We start from the raw sequence: 18,370 nt of genomic DNA on the forward strand, positions 1-18,370 counted from the left end.
ACTGGAAGCATGGGAAAACATCTAGAGACATTCTTCAGACCCAACTCTTCTTTCATTCCACCAATCAAGCAGGACCAAAATTAATTGCATAGAGGATTAATGGGATGCCAGAAACAATTAGATAGTTTTTCTGCAAATTAGTGACTAAACAATTCTCATTTTAAAAAGCAATGGTGAGCATTAGGACTGTTACTGCTTTTGTCTATCCTCAGCATCTCTCTCTCAGCCACCCTGTATCTACCTCTGCAGGGAAGCATTAAGTTGAAGCAAAGTAGTATTACACTTGCAGCTGGTTACATAATGGAAGTGATTAGAATCATACAATCCTGCTTTGTTGTGGGGTAATTTGTTCATGACATTAGTTGCCTATTAGTCTATGTCCTGAAGCATGAAGATTGATTACATCTGTAAAAACTTATAGCCAGTGTAACTGCAGGTTACATTTATTATGCTATGGAATAGTCATCCACAGGTTAAAAAAAAGAAAGCCTCATACTGCAGGACACATATGCCAGAAAGTGCTGTAGTGAACAAGCTTGCATTAGTGAGGAAGAATTAAGTGATTTCTTCAGTCTTTCACCTTTAGAAGTCAAATTTATTATTTTCACTTTGCTGCTTTAATGTTCTGTGACAGTGAGTTCTAAAAGTTAAGTAAAGTAAAGTAGTATTAAAAAACCCAGCATTTCCCTATATCTTTTGTTTCATTGAGTACCCATGTTCTTATATTGTGGAAGAGGGCAAAAAGATATGCCCAGCTGGCCTTCACATTTGTTTCACCCCAGGTCACGTTTTTCTTGCAGACAGAGACTCCTATATATCTTGACTGAATTAAAGCCACGTTAGTTCAGCCTTTGAATTCCCTTTTACCCCTTCCAACACATCAACAATATCTGTTAATCTAATAAAAATAATCAACACCCTCCTAGGGTGTGTCCACAGTAGGAGAAAAAGTGTTCTCTTACCACATTAGCTATCAGCATAAAATCCCAGTGAAGACAAGGCAGTCTCTAGTTTTCACCTGTTCACAAGCTGAGGTAAACACTAGCAGGAATGCAATGTTTACCTCGACCTGCTAATAGTGTTAAAACTACAAACTGCCTTGCCTTCATTTGAGTTTAACCTCGTGTTGGTTAACATGTGACCAGGCCACCTGTTTTCCTGATGAATGCATGATACTGTTAAGCTTTCAGTGGAAACAAAGGGAGACATTAGCAACTGCCTTTAAACAATATACAAAAAGTTCAATGGAGAATGCTGATTCAACTTTAATGTTTCTATCCAATTTGAGTAAACTAAGAATTGAATATGTTCATAAATTAAGACTTCATATAAAAGCAGTATTTCCACTGAAGTGAGGATGGATTTTTGATGGAGCGAATGGGGTTTAAATCAATGTATTTACAGACATTCCCAAATGTAAAAAAGAAAAAAAGAGAAAAGTAGCTTAGTAGCAGAGTTATAGGACAGAGGGAAATCTCGAGCCCTACAGCAATGGTGCACAATATGTTTCCAAACAGCTTGCTGCAAAGGACAGTTGGGAGTTCCCAATGAAGATCAGTCAGAAGTCAGTACACATCAACATGGGAGAAACAGGATAATGTCTAATGGGGACTTTTAAAAAAAAAAAATAGATTGGTGCAAAATACGCGACCGTGTGCATGGATACTGCTTTATACATAGTAGACACTACTAATATACATTATTAGTAAACTTACCTTTTCTTTGAATAAAAATCCTGAGCAGAGGATTGGCTGTGGAAACTGCTTTATGATAATTGTCATCATTGTTGATAGGCAGCAGATCTCCATGAATGTCTATATACCCAACTAAAACTTCAACATTGGGGATCTTGTGCACATGCTGCAATAATCCATAGAATTCCTCAAACTTTCCAGGTTTGGATCTTTCCAGAGAAAACCGTCGAAATTCAGCTCCAAACTACAAGACAGACATCGGATTTTAGTAAGACAAATCACAATGTACACCAAGACAACAGGACAACTTGAAAGTTACAGTAAGTGTTCACCAGGTCAAAAATTTAATTTACAAAAGTATGATAAACTTAATGCTTAGCCAAAAGATTCTAAAGATTTGAGTGAAAAGGTGACCTTTTAGATGTACTAATGTCAGAGGCCATGCCACATAGTTAAAAATATGTATGCAATTATTTCTGTCTTGAAGTAATCTGCTCTAATGTGAAGTCTTGATCAGAATGTGTTTACTTTTGATTCTGTGCAAAAGATTTTTGTTGTTATTATTATATTTAACTCAGAGCCCAAATAACCACATGTAAAGTTAAAGCCTGGTCTACACCTAAAAATTAGATCAACCTAGCTACATTGCTCAGGGGTCTGAAAAATTCTGCCCCCGTGCGATGTAGCTATATAAACATACGTCCCGACTGTACATTAAGTTGGTAGTGATTGCACATCTAACAGTGAATGCCAGTGAAAATGAGGTAGGATCAGAAGCTAAAATAGGAAAACAACAAGTTAAAAATTACTTAGACAAGTTAGACATTTTCAAGTCACCAGAGCCTGATTAAATGCATCCTAGAATACTCAAGGAGCTGACTGAGGAGATATCTGAGCCATTAGTGATTATCTTGGAAAATTAATGGAAGACTGGAGAGCTTCCAGAAGACTGGAAAAGGGCAAATATAGTGAGAATCTACCAAAAGGGAAATAAGGACAACCCAGGGAATTACAGACCGATCAGCTTAACTTCTGTACCAGGAAAGATAATGGAGCAAATAATTAAGCAATCAATTGAAAACATCTAGAATATAAACAGTCCAAATGGCATTTTGGGCTGTATAAGTAGGGGCATTGCCAGCAGATCGAGGGACATGATCGTTCCCCTCTATTCAACATTGGTGAGGCCTCATCTGGAATACTGTGTCCAGTTTTGGGCCCCACACTACAAGAACGATGTGGAAAAATTGGAAAGCATCCAGCGGAGGGCAACAAAAATGATTAGAGGACTGGAACACATGACTTATGAGGAGAGGCTGAGGGAACTGGGATTGTTTAGTCTGTGGAAGAGAAGAACGAGGGGGGGAGATCTGATAGCTGCTTTCAACTACCTGAAAGGGTGTTCCAAAGAGGATGGATCTAGACTGTTCTCAGTGGTACCAGATGACAGAACAAGGAGTAATGGTCTCAAGTTGCAGTGGGGGAGGTTTAGGTTGGATATTAGGAAAAGCTTTTTCATTAGGAGGGTGGTGAAGCACTGGAATGCGTTACCTAGGGAGGTGGTGGAATCTCCTTCCTTTGAAGTTTTTAAGGTCAGGCTTGACAAAGCCCCGGCTGGGATGATTTAGTTGGGGATTGGTCCTGCTTTGAGCAGGGGGTTGGACTAGATGACCTTCTGGGGTCCCTTCCAACCCTGATATTCTATGAACAGTCAGCATGGATTTATCAAGAACAAATCTTGTCAAACCAACCTGATAACTTTCTGTGACAGGGTCAGGCCAGATGGCTACAGGAGAGTGATAGAAGGCAGATATATTAGCCCCAGGTTAAGTAGGTCCCTTTTCCCTGGGTAAAGTAAAAGGGAAGGTTCCAGAACAATCGGGAACTTTCTGGAAACAATTAAGGCAGACAGGCTGATTAGAACACCTGCAGCCAATCAAGAAGCTACCAGAATCAGTTAAGACAGGCAGGCTAATCAGGGCACCTGGGTTTAAAAAGGATCTCACTTCAGTTTGTGGCATGCATGTAAGGAGCTGGGAGCAAGAGGCACAAGAAGCTGAGAGTGAGAAGGCAAACTACTAGAAGACTGAGAAGTACAAGCATTATCAGACATCAGGAGGAAGGTCCTGTGGTGAGAATAAAGAAGGTGTTGGGAGGAGGCCATGGGAAAGTAGCCCAGAAAGTTGTAACTGTCACACAGCTGTTACAGGAGCCACTGTAGACAGCTGCAATCCACAGGGCCCTGGGCTGGAACCCAGAGTAGAGGGTGGGCCCAGGTTCCCCCCCCATCCCCCCCCGGAGGAGTTGAACTGGACTGTGGGTTTCACCTGAGGGGAAGGTCTCTGGCCTGTTCCCCGATCCACTAGGCGGATCGGCAGAGACTGCTGGGATTGTTCTTCTTCCTTTCCCCATGCTGGCCAGTGATAAGGCTAACTGAGTGAACACCAGATTTGAGCCATGAAAGTGGCCAAACTGAGGGTTGCCGTGAACCTCTGAAGCGACTAAATCCGTCAATAAGCGCAGGACCCACTAAGGCAGAGGAGGAACTTTGTCACACAGGGTAACGAGCCTTGTGGATGGGGGGAAATGGTAGACATGGTATATCTTGACTTTAGTAAAGCTTTTGATACTGTCTCCCATGACCATCTCATAAACAAACTAGGGAAATGCAACCTAGATGGAGTTACTAGTGGGTACATAACTGGTTGGAAAACCATTCCCAGAGAATAGTTATCAGTGGTTCACAGTCATGCTGGAAGGGCATAACAAATGGGGTCCCACAGGGATCAGTTCTGGGTCCAGTTCTGTTCAATATCTTCATCAATAATTTAGATAATGGCATAGAGAGTACACTTATAAAGTTTGAGGATAATGCCAAGCTGGGAAGGGTTGCAAGTGCTTTGGAGAATAGGATTAAAATTCAAAATGATCTGGACAAACTGGAGAAATGGTCTGAAGTAAAGAAGATGAAATTCAATAAGGACAAATCCAAAGTACTCCACTTAGGAAGGAACAACCAGTTGCATACATACAAAATGGGAATTGACTGAAGGAGTAATGTGAAAAGGGATCTGGGGGTCATAGTGGACCACAAGCTAAATATGAGTCAACACTATTGCCCCCCCAAAAAAAGCGAACATCATTCTAGGATGTATTAGCAGGAGTGGTGTAAGCAAGACATAAGTAGTAATTCTTCCACTCTACTCCATGCTGATTAGGCCTCAACTGCAGTAGTGTGTCCAGTTCTGGGCGCCATGTTTCAGGAAAGATGGACAAATTGGAGAGAGTCCAGAGAAAAGCAACAAATATGATTAAAGATCTAGAAAACAAGATCTATGAAGGAAGATTGAAAAATTTGGGCTTATTTAGTTTGGAAAAGAGAAGATGGAGAGGGAATGTGATAACTGATGTCAAGTACATAAAAGGTTGCTACAAGGAGGAGAAAAATTGTTGTTCTTAACCTCTGAGGATAGGACAAGCAGCAATAGGCTTAAATTGCAGTAAGGGAGGTTCAGGATGGACATTAGGACAAACTTCCTATCAGGATGGTTAAGCACTGGAATAAATTGCCTACGGAGGTTGTGGAATCTCTATCATCGGAGATTTTTAAGAGCAGGTTAGACAAACACCTTTCAGGGATGGTCTAGATCGGGGTGGCCAACCTGAGCCTCTGAAGGAGCCAGAATTTACCAATTGCCAAAGAGCCACAGTAATATGTCAGCAGCCCACCATCAGTTCCCCAATCCTGCTGATCAGCACCTCCCACTCCCTCCCCACACCTCTCAATCAGCTGTTTTGTGGCATGCAGGAGACTTGGGAGCCGGGGGGGGGGGGGGAGGAAGAGAGGAGCAAGGGCACTGCAGGCTCAGGAGAGGGGGCGGGAAGGGGTGGAGTGGGGGCAGGGACTGTGGCAGAGCCAGGGGTTGAGCAGTGAGCACCCTCTGGCACACTGGAAAGTTGGCGCCTATAGCTCCAGCCCTAGAGTCGGTGCCTATTCAAGGAGCTGCATATTAACTTCTGAAGAGCTGCATGTGGCTCCAGAGCCATGTGTTGGCCACCCTGGTCTACAGAATACTTAGTCCTGCCATGAATGCAGGGGACTGGACTAGATGACCTCTTGTGGTCCCTTCCAGTCCTAAGATTCTAGATGCAGCTAGTTGACAGAAAAATTCTTCCATTTACCTAGCTACCACCTGTCAGAGGTGATTTTCCTACACCAACAGAAAAACCCCTTCCCTTGATATAGGAAGTGTCCATGCTACAGCTGCAGTGCCATAGATGTACCACTGTAGTGTAGACGTACCCTGAGATGACACCAAACAATCTGAAAGACTGACTGGCAACTACACATGAATAGCTAAAATGAGCAATTAAAAGAATCAGTCGTTTAGGGTCTGGGTCACTCCAGAATAGGACATCTGATTTTATATATGCATAAGAATCTAAGCAACAAAAACGTTAGATATTGCCAACTCATGTTTCTTAAACTTATGTACTTGAAGGCAAAACTTAAAATTTCAAAGCTATTAGTGATTTTCACACCATTTATCTGTCTATTATTGAAACAGGTTTTGTCTCATCTTAATCTATGTTTAAAAATTTTGCTGGTATTCAAGATTTTGCTTTCAGGACCCAATACAGTCACAAAAAGGCCAGCAACCCATTACCAATTTAAGACCAAGCTTTAGCTTTAAAAAACTCCATTTCATCCTAATGATTGAGAAGAAACTCATCAATATATGAAGCAAAACGTAAAAACTTGGGCACAGTCACTGCAACCCTGAAATAATACCTCAGAAGTATGAACTGACCCATTCATCTGAAAAGGGCAATACTAAAGTCAGAGCAGAGGACACGAAAATATCAATATTATTAAAGCAGAACCATCAAGTTAATCATATAGTTAATGATTTTGGTTTTGGATGCAGTGGCAGATATTGTGGCGGGGTGCCAGGGTGAAGTTAGTTACTTTCAAGGGTTGTTGGCATGAAGGAAGTGAAATTCATATTTCCTTCCTCCTTCCCTAATTTTAAGTCACTTCTGCACCTACCTAAAAAGGAGAGGCAAAGAGGGGATACAACCCCATTCCTCAAAAGCTTCATAGGCCTGTTCACACTAGCAAGATTCAGATTTTTATTTCACCACCAGTTCAGCACTAAATGACAAATGCTCTACAGCAGTAGTTCTCAACCTTTTTCTTTCTGAGCCTCCCCCCCCCCCACCCCAACATGCTATAAAAACTCCACAGCCGGCCTGTGCCAAAACAGCTAGTTTTGTGCATAATGCCAGGAATGGCATTAGGGGCTAGCAATCAGGGCAACTGTCTGGGGCCCCAGGGACACCCATGAAGCTAAGTTGCTCAGAGCTTCGGCTTCAGTCCCAGGTGGAAGGGATCAGGGTCCTGGGATTCAGTCCCATGTGGTGGGGCTTCAGCTTTGTGGCCTGGGCCCCAGCAAGTCTAATACTGGCCCTGCTTGGCAGACCCCCTGAAACCTGTTTGCAGCCCCCAGGGGGCCCCAGACCTGTGGTTGAGAACCACTGCTCTACTACAGTGCAGCTCTACTGTACCAGCTTGCTCCACTCCTCCTGTATGGACCCTTCTGATGTGCTTTAAGAATTCACTAATGCACTTTGCACTAGTCCTGTTTCAAAGCAGACTGTCCCTTACTCAGTTCCCCAAACTTCAAGACTTCTCTCCCTCCTACATTATACTATTATTTATATTACAACAATACCTAGAGACCATAACCAGCAAAATGCCCCACTGTGCTAAGCACTTTTCAGACAGTGAGAGTGAATGTAAGCTTTGGGGGCAGGGACTGAAATCTACACAAGGAAAAAGGTATGTTTTTAAAATGTGATAGCTAACATAATCCCTTACATGAAAACAAACAAGAAGGCAGGTTCAGGGGATGCAGGGGAGAAAGTCAGCAATAAAACTAGCTGTTTTTGCATAGTCTGGGTATACAATTTGTAGGTGTAATAAGTCATCAATTCACCACCTTCCTAGTCATTAGTTGATTGTTGGAGATATTTTTGTATATTCCGTAGCTGATCAGTAATGAACATGAGGTTGAACTGGATTTTTCATAATCAAGATGGGGAGTCCAAACTGACTGCTATATTCCAAATAGTTTGAAAGCTGTCAAATAGATCAAAATAAATATCCCTTAAGATGGACATCACAATGAGGTGACACCTAAAAGTTTCCAGCAATTTCTACAATACAGTCACTTAGCAAAGCAAGAATTGTACAATTTAAGATTTTGGGAGCCATAAATGTAATGATAAAAAATTGCACAAAACAATAGTTTGAGTGGACCAGGAAGGATTAAAGAGACAGCACCACATATTTCTTGGGTTCATGTTGCATAGTTTAAGTCTAACGTGCCAATTAGGAAATGGGGCCCTTGCTATTGTCATGACCAATTCTGTCTCTCCCTCATATTACTTTAAAAAATATCAAAAGTTTTATTTGCATTCAACTTGGGAGTCTGATCGTTTGCTTGTTAGTAATGACATCAAGTCAAACAGTTAGCACAACAAATTAAGAATTCTATACCTTCTGAACTCCAACACTCCTCCCTCCCCTAAAGATTTTTAAATAAAGGATTCACTGCAAATACTCAAAAAGAAAAGGAGTACTTGTGGCACCTTAGAGACTAACAAATTTATTAGAGCATAAGCTTTCGTGAGCTACAGCTCACTTCATCGGATGCATTTGGTGGAAAAAGCAGAGGAGAGATTTATATACACACACACACACAGAGAGAACATGAAACAATGGGTTTATCATACACACTGTAAGGAGAGTGATCACTTAAGATAAGCCATCACCAACAGCAGGGGGGGGAAAGGAGGAAAACCTTTCATGGTGACAAGCAGGTAGGCTAATTCCAGCAGTTAACAAGAATATCAGAGGAACAGTGGGGGGTGGGGTGGGAGGGAGAAATACCATGGGGAAATAGTTTTACTTTGTGTAATGACTCATCCATTCCCAGTCTCTATTCAAGCCTAAATTAATTGTATCCAGTTTGCAAATTAATTCCAATTCAGCAGTCTCTCGTTGGATCTGTTTTTGAAGCTTTTTTGTTGAAGTATAGCCACTCTTAGGTCTGTGATCGAGTGACCAGAGAGATTGAAGTGTTCAACTGGTTTTTGAATGTTATAATTCTTGATGTCTGATTTGTGTCCATTCATTCTTTTACGTAGAGACTGTCCAGTTTGGCCAATGTACATGGCAGAGGGGCATTGCTGGCACATGATGGCATATATCACATTGGTAGATGCGCAGGTGAACGAGCCTCTGATAGTGTGGCTGATGTGATTAGGCCCTATGATGGTATCCCCTGAATAGATATGTGGACAGAGTTGGCAACGGGCTTTGTTGCAAGGATAGGTTCCTGGGTTAGTGGTTCTGTTGTGTGGTTGCTGGTGAGTATTTGCTTCAGATTGGGGGGCTGTCTGTAAGCAAGGACTGGTCTGTCTCCCAAGATCTGAGAGAGCGATGGCTCGTCCTTCAGGATAGGTTGTAGATCCTTGATGATGCGTTGGAGAGGTTTTAGTTGGGGGCTGAAGGTGATGGCTAGTGGCGTTCTGCTATTTTCTTTGTTGGGCCTGTCCTGTAGTAGGTGACTTCTGGGTACTCTTCTGGCTCTGTCAATCTGTTTCTTCACTTCAGCAGGTGGGTACTGTAGTTGTAGGAATGCATGATAGAGATCTTGTAGGTGTTTGTCTCTGTCTGAGGGGTTGGAGCAAATGCGGTTATATCGTAGCGCTTGGCTGTAGACAATGGATCGAGTGGTATGATCTGGATGAAAGCTAGAGGCATGTAGGTAGGAATAGCGGTCAGTAGGTTTCCGATATAGGGTGGTGTTTATGTGACCATCGCTTATTAGCACCGTAGTGTCCAGGAAGTGGATCTCTTGTGTGGACTGGTCCAGGCTGAGGTTGATGGTGGGATGGAAATTGTTGAAATCATGGTGGAATTCCTCAAGAGCTTCTTTTCCATGGGTCCAGATGATGAAGATGTCATCAATGTAGCGCAAGTAGAGTAGGGGCATTAGGGGCCCCATGGTATTTCTCCCTCCCACCCCACCCCCCACTGTTCCTCTGATATTCTTGTTAACTGCTGGAATTAGCCTACCTGCTTGTCACCATGAAAGGTTTTCCTCCTTTCCTCCCCCTGCTGCTTGTGATGGCTTATCTTAAGTGATCACTCTCCTTACAGTGTGTATGATAAACCCATTGTTTCATGTTCTGTGTGTGTGTGTATATAAATCTCTCCTCTGTTTTTTCCACCAAATGCATCCGATGAAGTGAGCTGTAGCTCATGAAAGCTTATGCTCTAATAAATTTGTTAGTCTCTAAGGTGCCACAAGTACTCCTTTTCTTTTTGCGAATACAGACTAACACGGCTGCTACTCTGAAAACTGCAAATACTCTATTCTATAGATACTCTAAGTACTGTAACATTAGTGAACAATAAGGTAGAATGAATGACTCACTATACTGATTTCAGTCACACCTGTGCATAACAAAGTAAATAAAACCTGCAGGAGGAACTCCCTTTAGTCAAGAGCATCCTCTGAAACTAGTCAAGAGCAGTGTGCTTTATTATGACATCAATAAAAGAACTTCTCCTTTGTTCCCATTAACTGTTTCCCCAAGAATTTGAAATATGCAACATCCAATTTCCCACATATTATGTATATTGCAACTTTTTGTATCTTACTTATAATTAATTTTCTAGTAGTGCTGTAGTTTAATGTGACGAACATCAAATAAAATTTGACATGAGCTAAAAAGGATAGCATGTTTGAATTTACAATATTGTAGAAGGGCCAGCTTTTCAGAAATAATTGCATAGTCTCATGCATAAACTACAAGCGTATTTATTGTGTTTACATGCTTGTGCAGTTACTGCAATCATGCAAGTGACAGTCTCAAAATCTGGCCCATATTTTTTCCAATGTAGTGCTTGCTGTTTCCACTTCAAAACAAATATTCTACTTTCACTGTAGTTTGTGTTCTTTCCCCAAAACATAATTTTTGCAATTGTACATCACGTATTTACATGGCACTTTACTCTCAAAGAGACAAGCTGCACTATGCAAAATACAGGACGAGAAAGTTATGGGGGATTATTCAGACAGGAGAGAGTGCTTGAAGAGGTGGATTTCAGAGTAGAGGGGAGTATTTATCCAAGAACAGTGGACTGGTCTACACTGGCACTTTACAGCGCTGCAACTTTCTCACTCGGGTGTGAAAAAACACACCCCTGAACGCTGCAAGTTTCAGTGCTGTAACATGCCAGTATAGACTGTGCCCCCAGCACTGGTAGCTATGCCCCTCATGGAGGTGAGGGTTTTTTTTGTTTTGTTTTTAAGAGGGAGAGAGCTCTCCCAGTGCTCTGCGGTGACTACACAAGCCAAGTTAAAGTGCTGCCATGGCAGCACTTTAACATTGCCAGTGAAGACGTGCCCTGTAGCACTTCAAAAAGCACAAATCTCTTCTCTATGGTAGGAAATTTTCAGATCTACATTGATAGTTACACTGTTTTGAGAAAAGACAACCTTTATTTTCAGCATGCATTGTTACAGAGAACAGACTAATGCTGACCGGTCCTGTGCTGGCTGTAGCATCCTGCCTATTACTTGATAACTTCTTGCAGCAATGATCTGAAGTAATGCAGACATACCTACCCAAGTGTCTAGAATACTAGAACCAGTTTGACACAGAATTTGTCATACCAGATTGAACCCCGTGCCTCTAGAAAGAGGAACCTAAATACACTGCTTATTGTGCAGCTCTGTATTAAAGGAGGAAATGTCCCCATGATATAAACAGCAATTTAAATATTGTTCTTTGGGATATAAGTTGTTACCCTTATTTCAGCAAATACAAACTACAAACGTTTCTTGATAAAATTATCCAGTTTAAAAAAAAAAATCTACAACATTTGTTGCAAAGAATTCCAGGGTGTGGTAAAGAGTAAAGCTTTACCATAAGTATATCTCTCTCCTCAACCCCAACCAGGGAAGATGATCATTATGACAAAAGATGTGCTGAATCAAAGCATTTCTACTGCAGTAGCATAAAGGAGCTCCAATCATGGTCCAGGAACCACCCCACTATGCTAGCTTGTATAAACACTTTACAAAAAAGACTGTCCTTCTCACTAAGAACTTACAGCCTCTTCTAGCTATACTGATATCAAACAGGCATGAACATAAAAATATCTGGTTCCATGATATATTTTCAGCCTGTTCAGTGGAATCTTTCAAACACCCACATTTGTCTGGGGATTTTTGAGACCTAGAAGTCTGGGATGAAATAGGGTTTGTTTTTAAATATATACTCATGTGTTGCTTTAGCTATTTACAATGAAAAAGTTAGAATAAAACTTCAGAGGAAGTACAGTTTCACTCATGCTTAACTACTACTTGGAGTCATGGTTAGCAGGTGCCATCATCGTTTAGCTTCTGTTCACACAAATCTTCTGAAATTCTCCCATGGTTCCTCACTTGCTCTAGTACCAATACACCTATAGCAGAAGATACTGGTATATTTTTACCACCATGTCACATAACCCTTAAAAATGCATATGCCCTGTCCACACTAAAGCTACCAGTTATTGTAAACTAAGATGGAATCTATAGAATAGACAGGACACAGGATTTAAGGATTACGCTTCATACTGGTAAAAATGTTTAGAACCAGTCTGCATTATAACTTCCACCAGTGGAGAAACACAAGTTTCCCCAAAAAGAAACGGAGTACTTGTGGCACCTTAGAGACTAACAAGTTTATTTGAGCATAAGCTTTCGTGAGCTACAGCTCACTTCATCGGATGCATTTCATGAAAGCTTATGCTCAAATAAATTTGTTAGTCTCTAAGGTGCCACAAGTACTCCTTTTCTTTTTGCGAATACAGACTAACACAGCTGCTACTCTGAAACAAGTTTCCCCAGTGTATGTGCACTCTTAAGCCTTGCCTAGACAAGGGGAAAAATGTGCTTTTTAGATCAACACGAATTAAACTAAACCAAATTACGGCCACATTAGTTCTGAACAACAGCATTCACACTGGGATTTAATGTCATTTAACTAACTTCAAATTCATACCTTTAGTTAATTTGGATTAATTTTCCCAGTTGACCCCATGTAGACAATCCCCAAATTACCTAATGCTATTTATGCATGCAGTGTTATTGTAGTCATGTTAGTCCCAGGATATTAGAGAAGCAAGGTGTGTGAGGCAATATCTTTTATTGGACCAGCTTCTGTCATAGAAGAGCTCTGTGTAAGCTTGACTCTCTCAACAACAGAACCTGGTCCAATAAAATATTACCTCATCCACCTTGTCTCTCTAATTCAATTTAGTTAAAATGACATGAAACACTCCTTAACACCCCGTTTAAACACAGTTCAACACCTTGACAATTGTGGGTTATATGAGCAGATAAGATTCCAGACCTGTTGTATTGCATCTAAATTAGGATCTTGTATAGACTAGGATAAGATTTTTTTTCCAAAAATATGTTAGGAAGGCAACTTATTTTTGTTCTGTTCACACGATCTTTTAAATCATGTTAAAACATGTTAGCTAGCATGTTTTTAAAAGTACACTTTTTTCCTAGTCTAGTCAAAGCATAGTATATGGGGCATTTCAAAACATGTTAGCTAAACTGATTTTTGAGCACCTTTTTTTCCTAGCAATTTTCTTGTATAGTCTTCATTTGTTTTCTTTATATAGTTTGTATTCTGTTAGTCTGTATTCAGTTTCATGGGGAACCTTCTCAGTCTTGTTTTACACTTCTATGGAGCAATTTTAGGGAAAGCAGTGTGCCTGCCCAATCAGTAAAGTCATGCTGTAACTTTTGTTAAAGAATATCAAGTTTTGCAGTGGATAATCATCTATAATCCTGTTGGGGATAGAGGGAAAAAAAGTGAGGAAGAGTGATCTGACAAGGGGGTTAGTGCTGAGAGAAGGCTACAGGGACAATACCCAGCATTACTAGTGTCAACCCTATGGTGATAGCTGTTTGACTAATACCACAAGGCTTTAACATAAGACACCAATTATCTTGCTCCTAGGCCATGGCACAGGGACCAAGCAAAAGGAACAGCCCTAGATCCCCTGAAAACATCAAACACCCCTCTACCCCTAGGCAACCTGGACCTTCCTTGCAGACACACTCCCCAACCCCGGGGGACTTCCTCCCCACCCTGGCAAGGTGCCATCTTCTGCAGGTGAGTCAGCAGCTCTCCCAGCTCCCCCTCACCCCATACGGTATCCACCCAGTGCAGAAACAGCCCTGGCCCCATGCCGACAACTCACAGGCAGCCCTGGGTGTGCTCCCACAGGGGATTCCCCGAGCCCAGATGGCCCCCTTCCTCAACGATCCCCTCCTGATGGCCCCAATTTTCACTGGGGCTCGTCCTGCCCCCGGCGGCCCCTCACGGTCGGGCGCCCCCCCCCCCACAGCCTCCACCGGGGCTCGTCCTGCCCCCGGCGGCCCCTCACGGATCGGGCGCCCCCCCCCACAGCCTCCACCGGGGCTCGTCCTGCCCCCGGCGGCCCCTCACGGATCGGGCGCCCCCGCCCTTCCCCTTCTACTGGGAACTCGCCCTCCAAAGGGTCGCTCCTCCCCCCTGCGGCCCCTCACGGATCGTCGCCCTAGGCCCGCTACCCACCTTGCTCTTCACTTCCATGGTGCACAGGCCCCGGCTACCCCCAGCGCTGCGGTGGGTCCGGTTCATGCCGCCAGACGGTCTGTGTCTCCGGGCGCGCTGTGAGGGAAGCGGGAGAACCCGGGCAGTTCCGAGCCCAGCCCCCCAGCCACAACCTGCCGCCGAGCCGCCTCCCCACACGCACCCAGGACGGGGGAGGAGCCGCCCCCGCAGAACGCCTAGCTGCGCCTAGCACCTGCCGCTCCCGGGAGAGGGCTGGGGGCAGGTGGCGCATGCGCGCCGGGCACTCACAAAAGGGAGGGGGAGTCTCGGTGCACCTGCAGCGAGCGCGCATGCGTACCTGTCGCCCGGCGAAGGAGAGAAGCAAGCGTAGGCGCACCTGCCGCCGGTGCGCGTGCGTCCAACGTGGGCCCCTGCTCGCCTACTTTCCAAAGTGGAGGGTGCACGGGAGGCACGGAGTTAGGAGGCGTCAGTCCCCTATTGCTACTGAGGTTATTGTAGGTAAAGACCCACTCTCAGAACTGGGATTGTGTGGGGGACTCAGCACGCTGACAGATTAATCCTGGCATTGCAGAGGCGCAGTAACCCCCCGGTGCTTGGATTGCGGGGAGCACAATAACCCCCCGGTGCTTGGATTGCAGGGAGCACAATAACCCCCCGGTGCTTGGATTGCGGGGGGTACAATAACCCCCCGGTGCTTGGATTGCGGGGGGCACAGTAACTCCCAGTGCTTGGATTGCAGGGAGCACAATAACCCCCCAGTGCTTGGATTGCAGGGAGCACAATAACCCCCCGGTGCTTGGATTGCGGGGGGTACAATAACCCCCCGGTGCTTGGATTGCGGGGGGCACAGTAACTCCCAGTGCTTGGATTGCAGGGAGCACAATAACCCCCAGTGCTTGGATTGCAGGGAGCACAATAACCCCCCGGTGCTTGGATTGCGGGGGGTACAATAACCCCCCGGTGCTTGGATTGCGGGGGGCACAGTAACTCCCAGTGCTTGGATTGCAGGGAGCACAATAACCCCCCAGTGCTTGGATTGCAGGGAGCACAATAACCCCCCGGTGCTTGGATTGCGGGGGGTACAATAACCCCCCGGTGCTTGGATTGCGGGGGGCACAGTAACTCCCAGTGCTGGGATTGCAGGGAGCACAATAACCCCCTAGTGCTGGGATTGCGGGGGGCACAGTAACTCCCAGTGCTTGGATTGTGGGGAGCACAATAACCCCCCGGTGCTGGGATTGTGGGGGCATAGTACCCCACCCAGTACTGGGATTAAAGAAGCACTCATTCCCACAATTTGGATTATGAGGGCCACAGTGCATCACCTATAGTGGGATCATCGGGGGGAAGGGGGGTCAAAGTACCCCTGTGAGGCTGGGAATATGTGGATGGGGACAGAATACACCTCCTCTTGGTGCTGTGAGACTGTGTTCGAGGAAATAAGGGTGCTGTCGTATCCCACCAAAGATCAGGATTGGCTTCAACTACAAATAAACATAATCAACTTTGTGAGGCCCTTCACTTTTAGGGATCTGCACATAGTTTTCTGGAGTTTATGACCAGAAAGGACCATTAAATCATAACCATTAAATCCTGCACATCAGAAGCTGTCAAATTTCACTCAGATAGCCCTTTTGGGCCCAATTACTTCAGTCAAACTAAAGCCTTTCAGTCCTCAGAAAAATAGACTGTCTTGTGCCACAGGCAGCGAACAGGCTGCTGCCAATGCCCCAAGAGGCCCATCCAATGCAGGGAATTGATTAGGTGAGACATACCAAGATGATCCTGGGAAGTGATCCATGCCCCATGCTGCAGAAGGAGGTGAAAACTCCCAAGATCCCTAACAATGTGACGGGGGGGGTAAATTCCTTCCAAGCCCCAAATCTGAGGATCACCTGAGCATGTGAGCGGGGCAAACTAGCCAGGCATCTAAAACACAATTCCTGATACAACCTCAGATGATCATTGATCTACCCCAACCAGTATCTTTCCTCTCCCAGATTATAATTGTACATCGGGAGGAAAAAATCCTTCTCATCCCCTTCAGGCAACCAGCTGAAGCCATGAAGCATGAGATTAGTTTATAGTCATTATTACAGAACATAGCTACATATTTGGAATTTATGGGCCACTCTTCTCTGTCACCTTAGAGACTAACAAATTTATTTGAGCATAAGCTTTCGTGAGCTATAGCTCACTTCATCGAATGCAGTGAGCTGTAGCTCACAAAAGCTTATGCTCTAATAAATTTGTTAGTCTCTATAGTGCCACAAATACTCCTTTTCTTTTTGCGAATACAGACTAACACGGCTGCTACTGTGAAACCTATCTTCTCTGTCAGCGGCAGGCCCAGAAAAGGAACCAGCTCACAGACTGATCTATCTCTCAAACATCTCAGCGTCATGCAAGTTGTAAAGCTTTGTATACTCAAAGAATATTGAGTTGCACCAGTTTGATTTAAATTGGTTTAAAATTATTTAGTTAAACTGGTGCAACACACTGGGCACATTTAAAAAGTTCATTTGGTTTTAGAGATATTACCAGATCCAGCAATATTCCCTATACTTAAAAGGGGGAATTCTATTAAAACCAGTAATAGCTCTATAAATAGAATGAACTTTGTAAGTGTGATGACTATATATTGGTTTTCTCCTGATTTGTATTTATATTTGGATATAAATCAGGATTAAACCAATAAAAGAGCATCCACACACAAAGTTGCACTAATTTAACTAAATCAGTTCAAAATCACACCTTTAGTTAAACCAGCACAATTTTGCATGTAGTAGATCAGGTAGGTCTAAGTCCAGCCGTACCAAAGGCAAAGAAACTGCAGCTCTCACTCTGGTTCAACTCAGCCAGACAAGTGCTGATTAGTACAGTCAGAGATTATTGTCCAATGAGTGCTTGCCAGCAAATCAGTTGGCATCCAGTTCAAGTCTTATGCCTTCTCTGGTCTATGTTTTCTTTACACTGGCGAAAGAGAATGGTTACATGACTTGCTAGATCTTATCTATGTCTAGAGCCTTTTTCTTCTCTCACATTGATGTAAACAGAAGACAGTGAAATTACCATTGTGTGAGCAAGGGTGGAATCAAACCTCTAATTCTATCATTTTACTAATTACCAAAAACTAAGGCTCAACTTGTTTTTTTAAGCCTGCCATCTTCTACAAGCAAGTTGCTCAGCTCTGCCAGACCATGGTGGGAAGGTGCAGAGGAGAACACAGCCTTCCCAGGGATTTGCAGAGCAATTGAATTGGCCTTCTTCTGATGTGAAAAAGCCTTGAGGAAGCTCCCAGCACTTGAAACCACCATGCAGGTGATGTTATTGCTACATATTTATTAGGTTTCTTTTAAGGATTTTTTTTCTTCGCTTGCATTCCAGGAGTCGTTGGAGTTCCTCACAATGGGGTGTGGTCTCATGCTTTCTGAGATAGCCATGGTGATATAATCTCAAGTCACTGGAACCAACCTCATAAAAAGGTATTAATCACTAGCTAGCTTGCATCACAATGAACTAATGTTGTGTAAGGAAGGAATGTGAAGAACAGTTTGATTTCAGATAAAGGTAAGGAGAGGGGCAGGACTTCCATGCCAGGCAGAGCACAAGATTACAGAGCTATTTTAGTCACAAATTCCATAAAACCTGTGATTCAGACTTACTCAAACTATTCACTGCCCCCAAAGAAAGGAATGTTTAGTTTCTACTGACCTATTTATAGCCGGAAGAAATGGTTGTTAATTTTTTGTTGTTTTTTAACTCCCTCTCACCCACATTTACCACCAAGTCAGAACTCCAATGCCATCAAGTATTCCCCCAGAATGTAGCTTTCTCATCCCAGAAGTTACTACTTTTTAAATAGTGTGTTATTCCACACACCCAGTAGCTGAAAGGTTGCATTGAGGGATAACATTCAGATTGAAGGGCAGGAGGAAGGTTTGGCTCATACACTCAATGCTTAGTTACTATGGTGA

The 18,370-nt window shown here is 43.5% G+C and overlaps 1 protein-coding gene and 1 long non-coding RNA gene across 2 annotated transcripts in view; one reads left to right on the forward strand and one right to left on the reverse strand.

Moving 5' to 3' along the window:
* Positions 1–14,682, reverse strand: part of PARD6B (par-6 family cell polarity regulator beta) — a 29,679-nt gene extending 14,997 nt beyond the window's left edge. The window contains exons 1-2 of the mRNA XM_038370506.2: positions 14,394–14,682; positions 1,716–1,938 (exon numbers count right to left, since the gene is read on the reverse strand). Of these exons, the coding sequence (XP_038226434.1) occupies positions 1,716–1,938; positions 14,394–14,459 (289 nt within the window). The 5' untranslated portion in view covers positions 14,460–14,682. The remainder of the gene's footprint in view (positions 1–1,715; positions 1,939–14,393) is intronic.
* LOC122456391 lies at positions 1,941–18,362 on the forward strand. Its single transcript, XR_006275309.1, has 3 exons — positions 1,941–2,014; positions 13,794–13,949; positions 17,781–18,362. It is a non-coding gene; the product is annotated as an uncharacterized LOC122456391 (long non-coding RNA).
* Positions 18,363–18,370: the final 8 nt, after the last annotated feature.

This window comes from Dermochelys coriacea, chromosome 13 (genome assembly GCF_009764565.3).
Source record: "Dermochelys coriacea isolate rDerCor1 chromosome 13, rDerCor1.pri.v4, whole genome shotgun sequence".
NCBI lineage: Eukaryota > Metazoa > Chordata > Testudines > Dermochelyidae > Dermochelys > Dermochelys coriacea.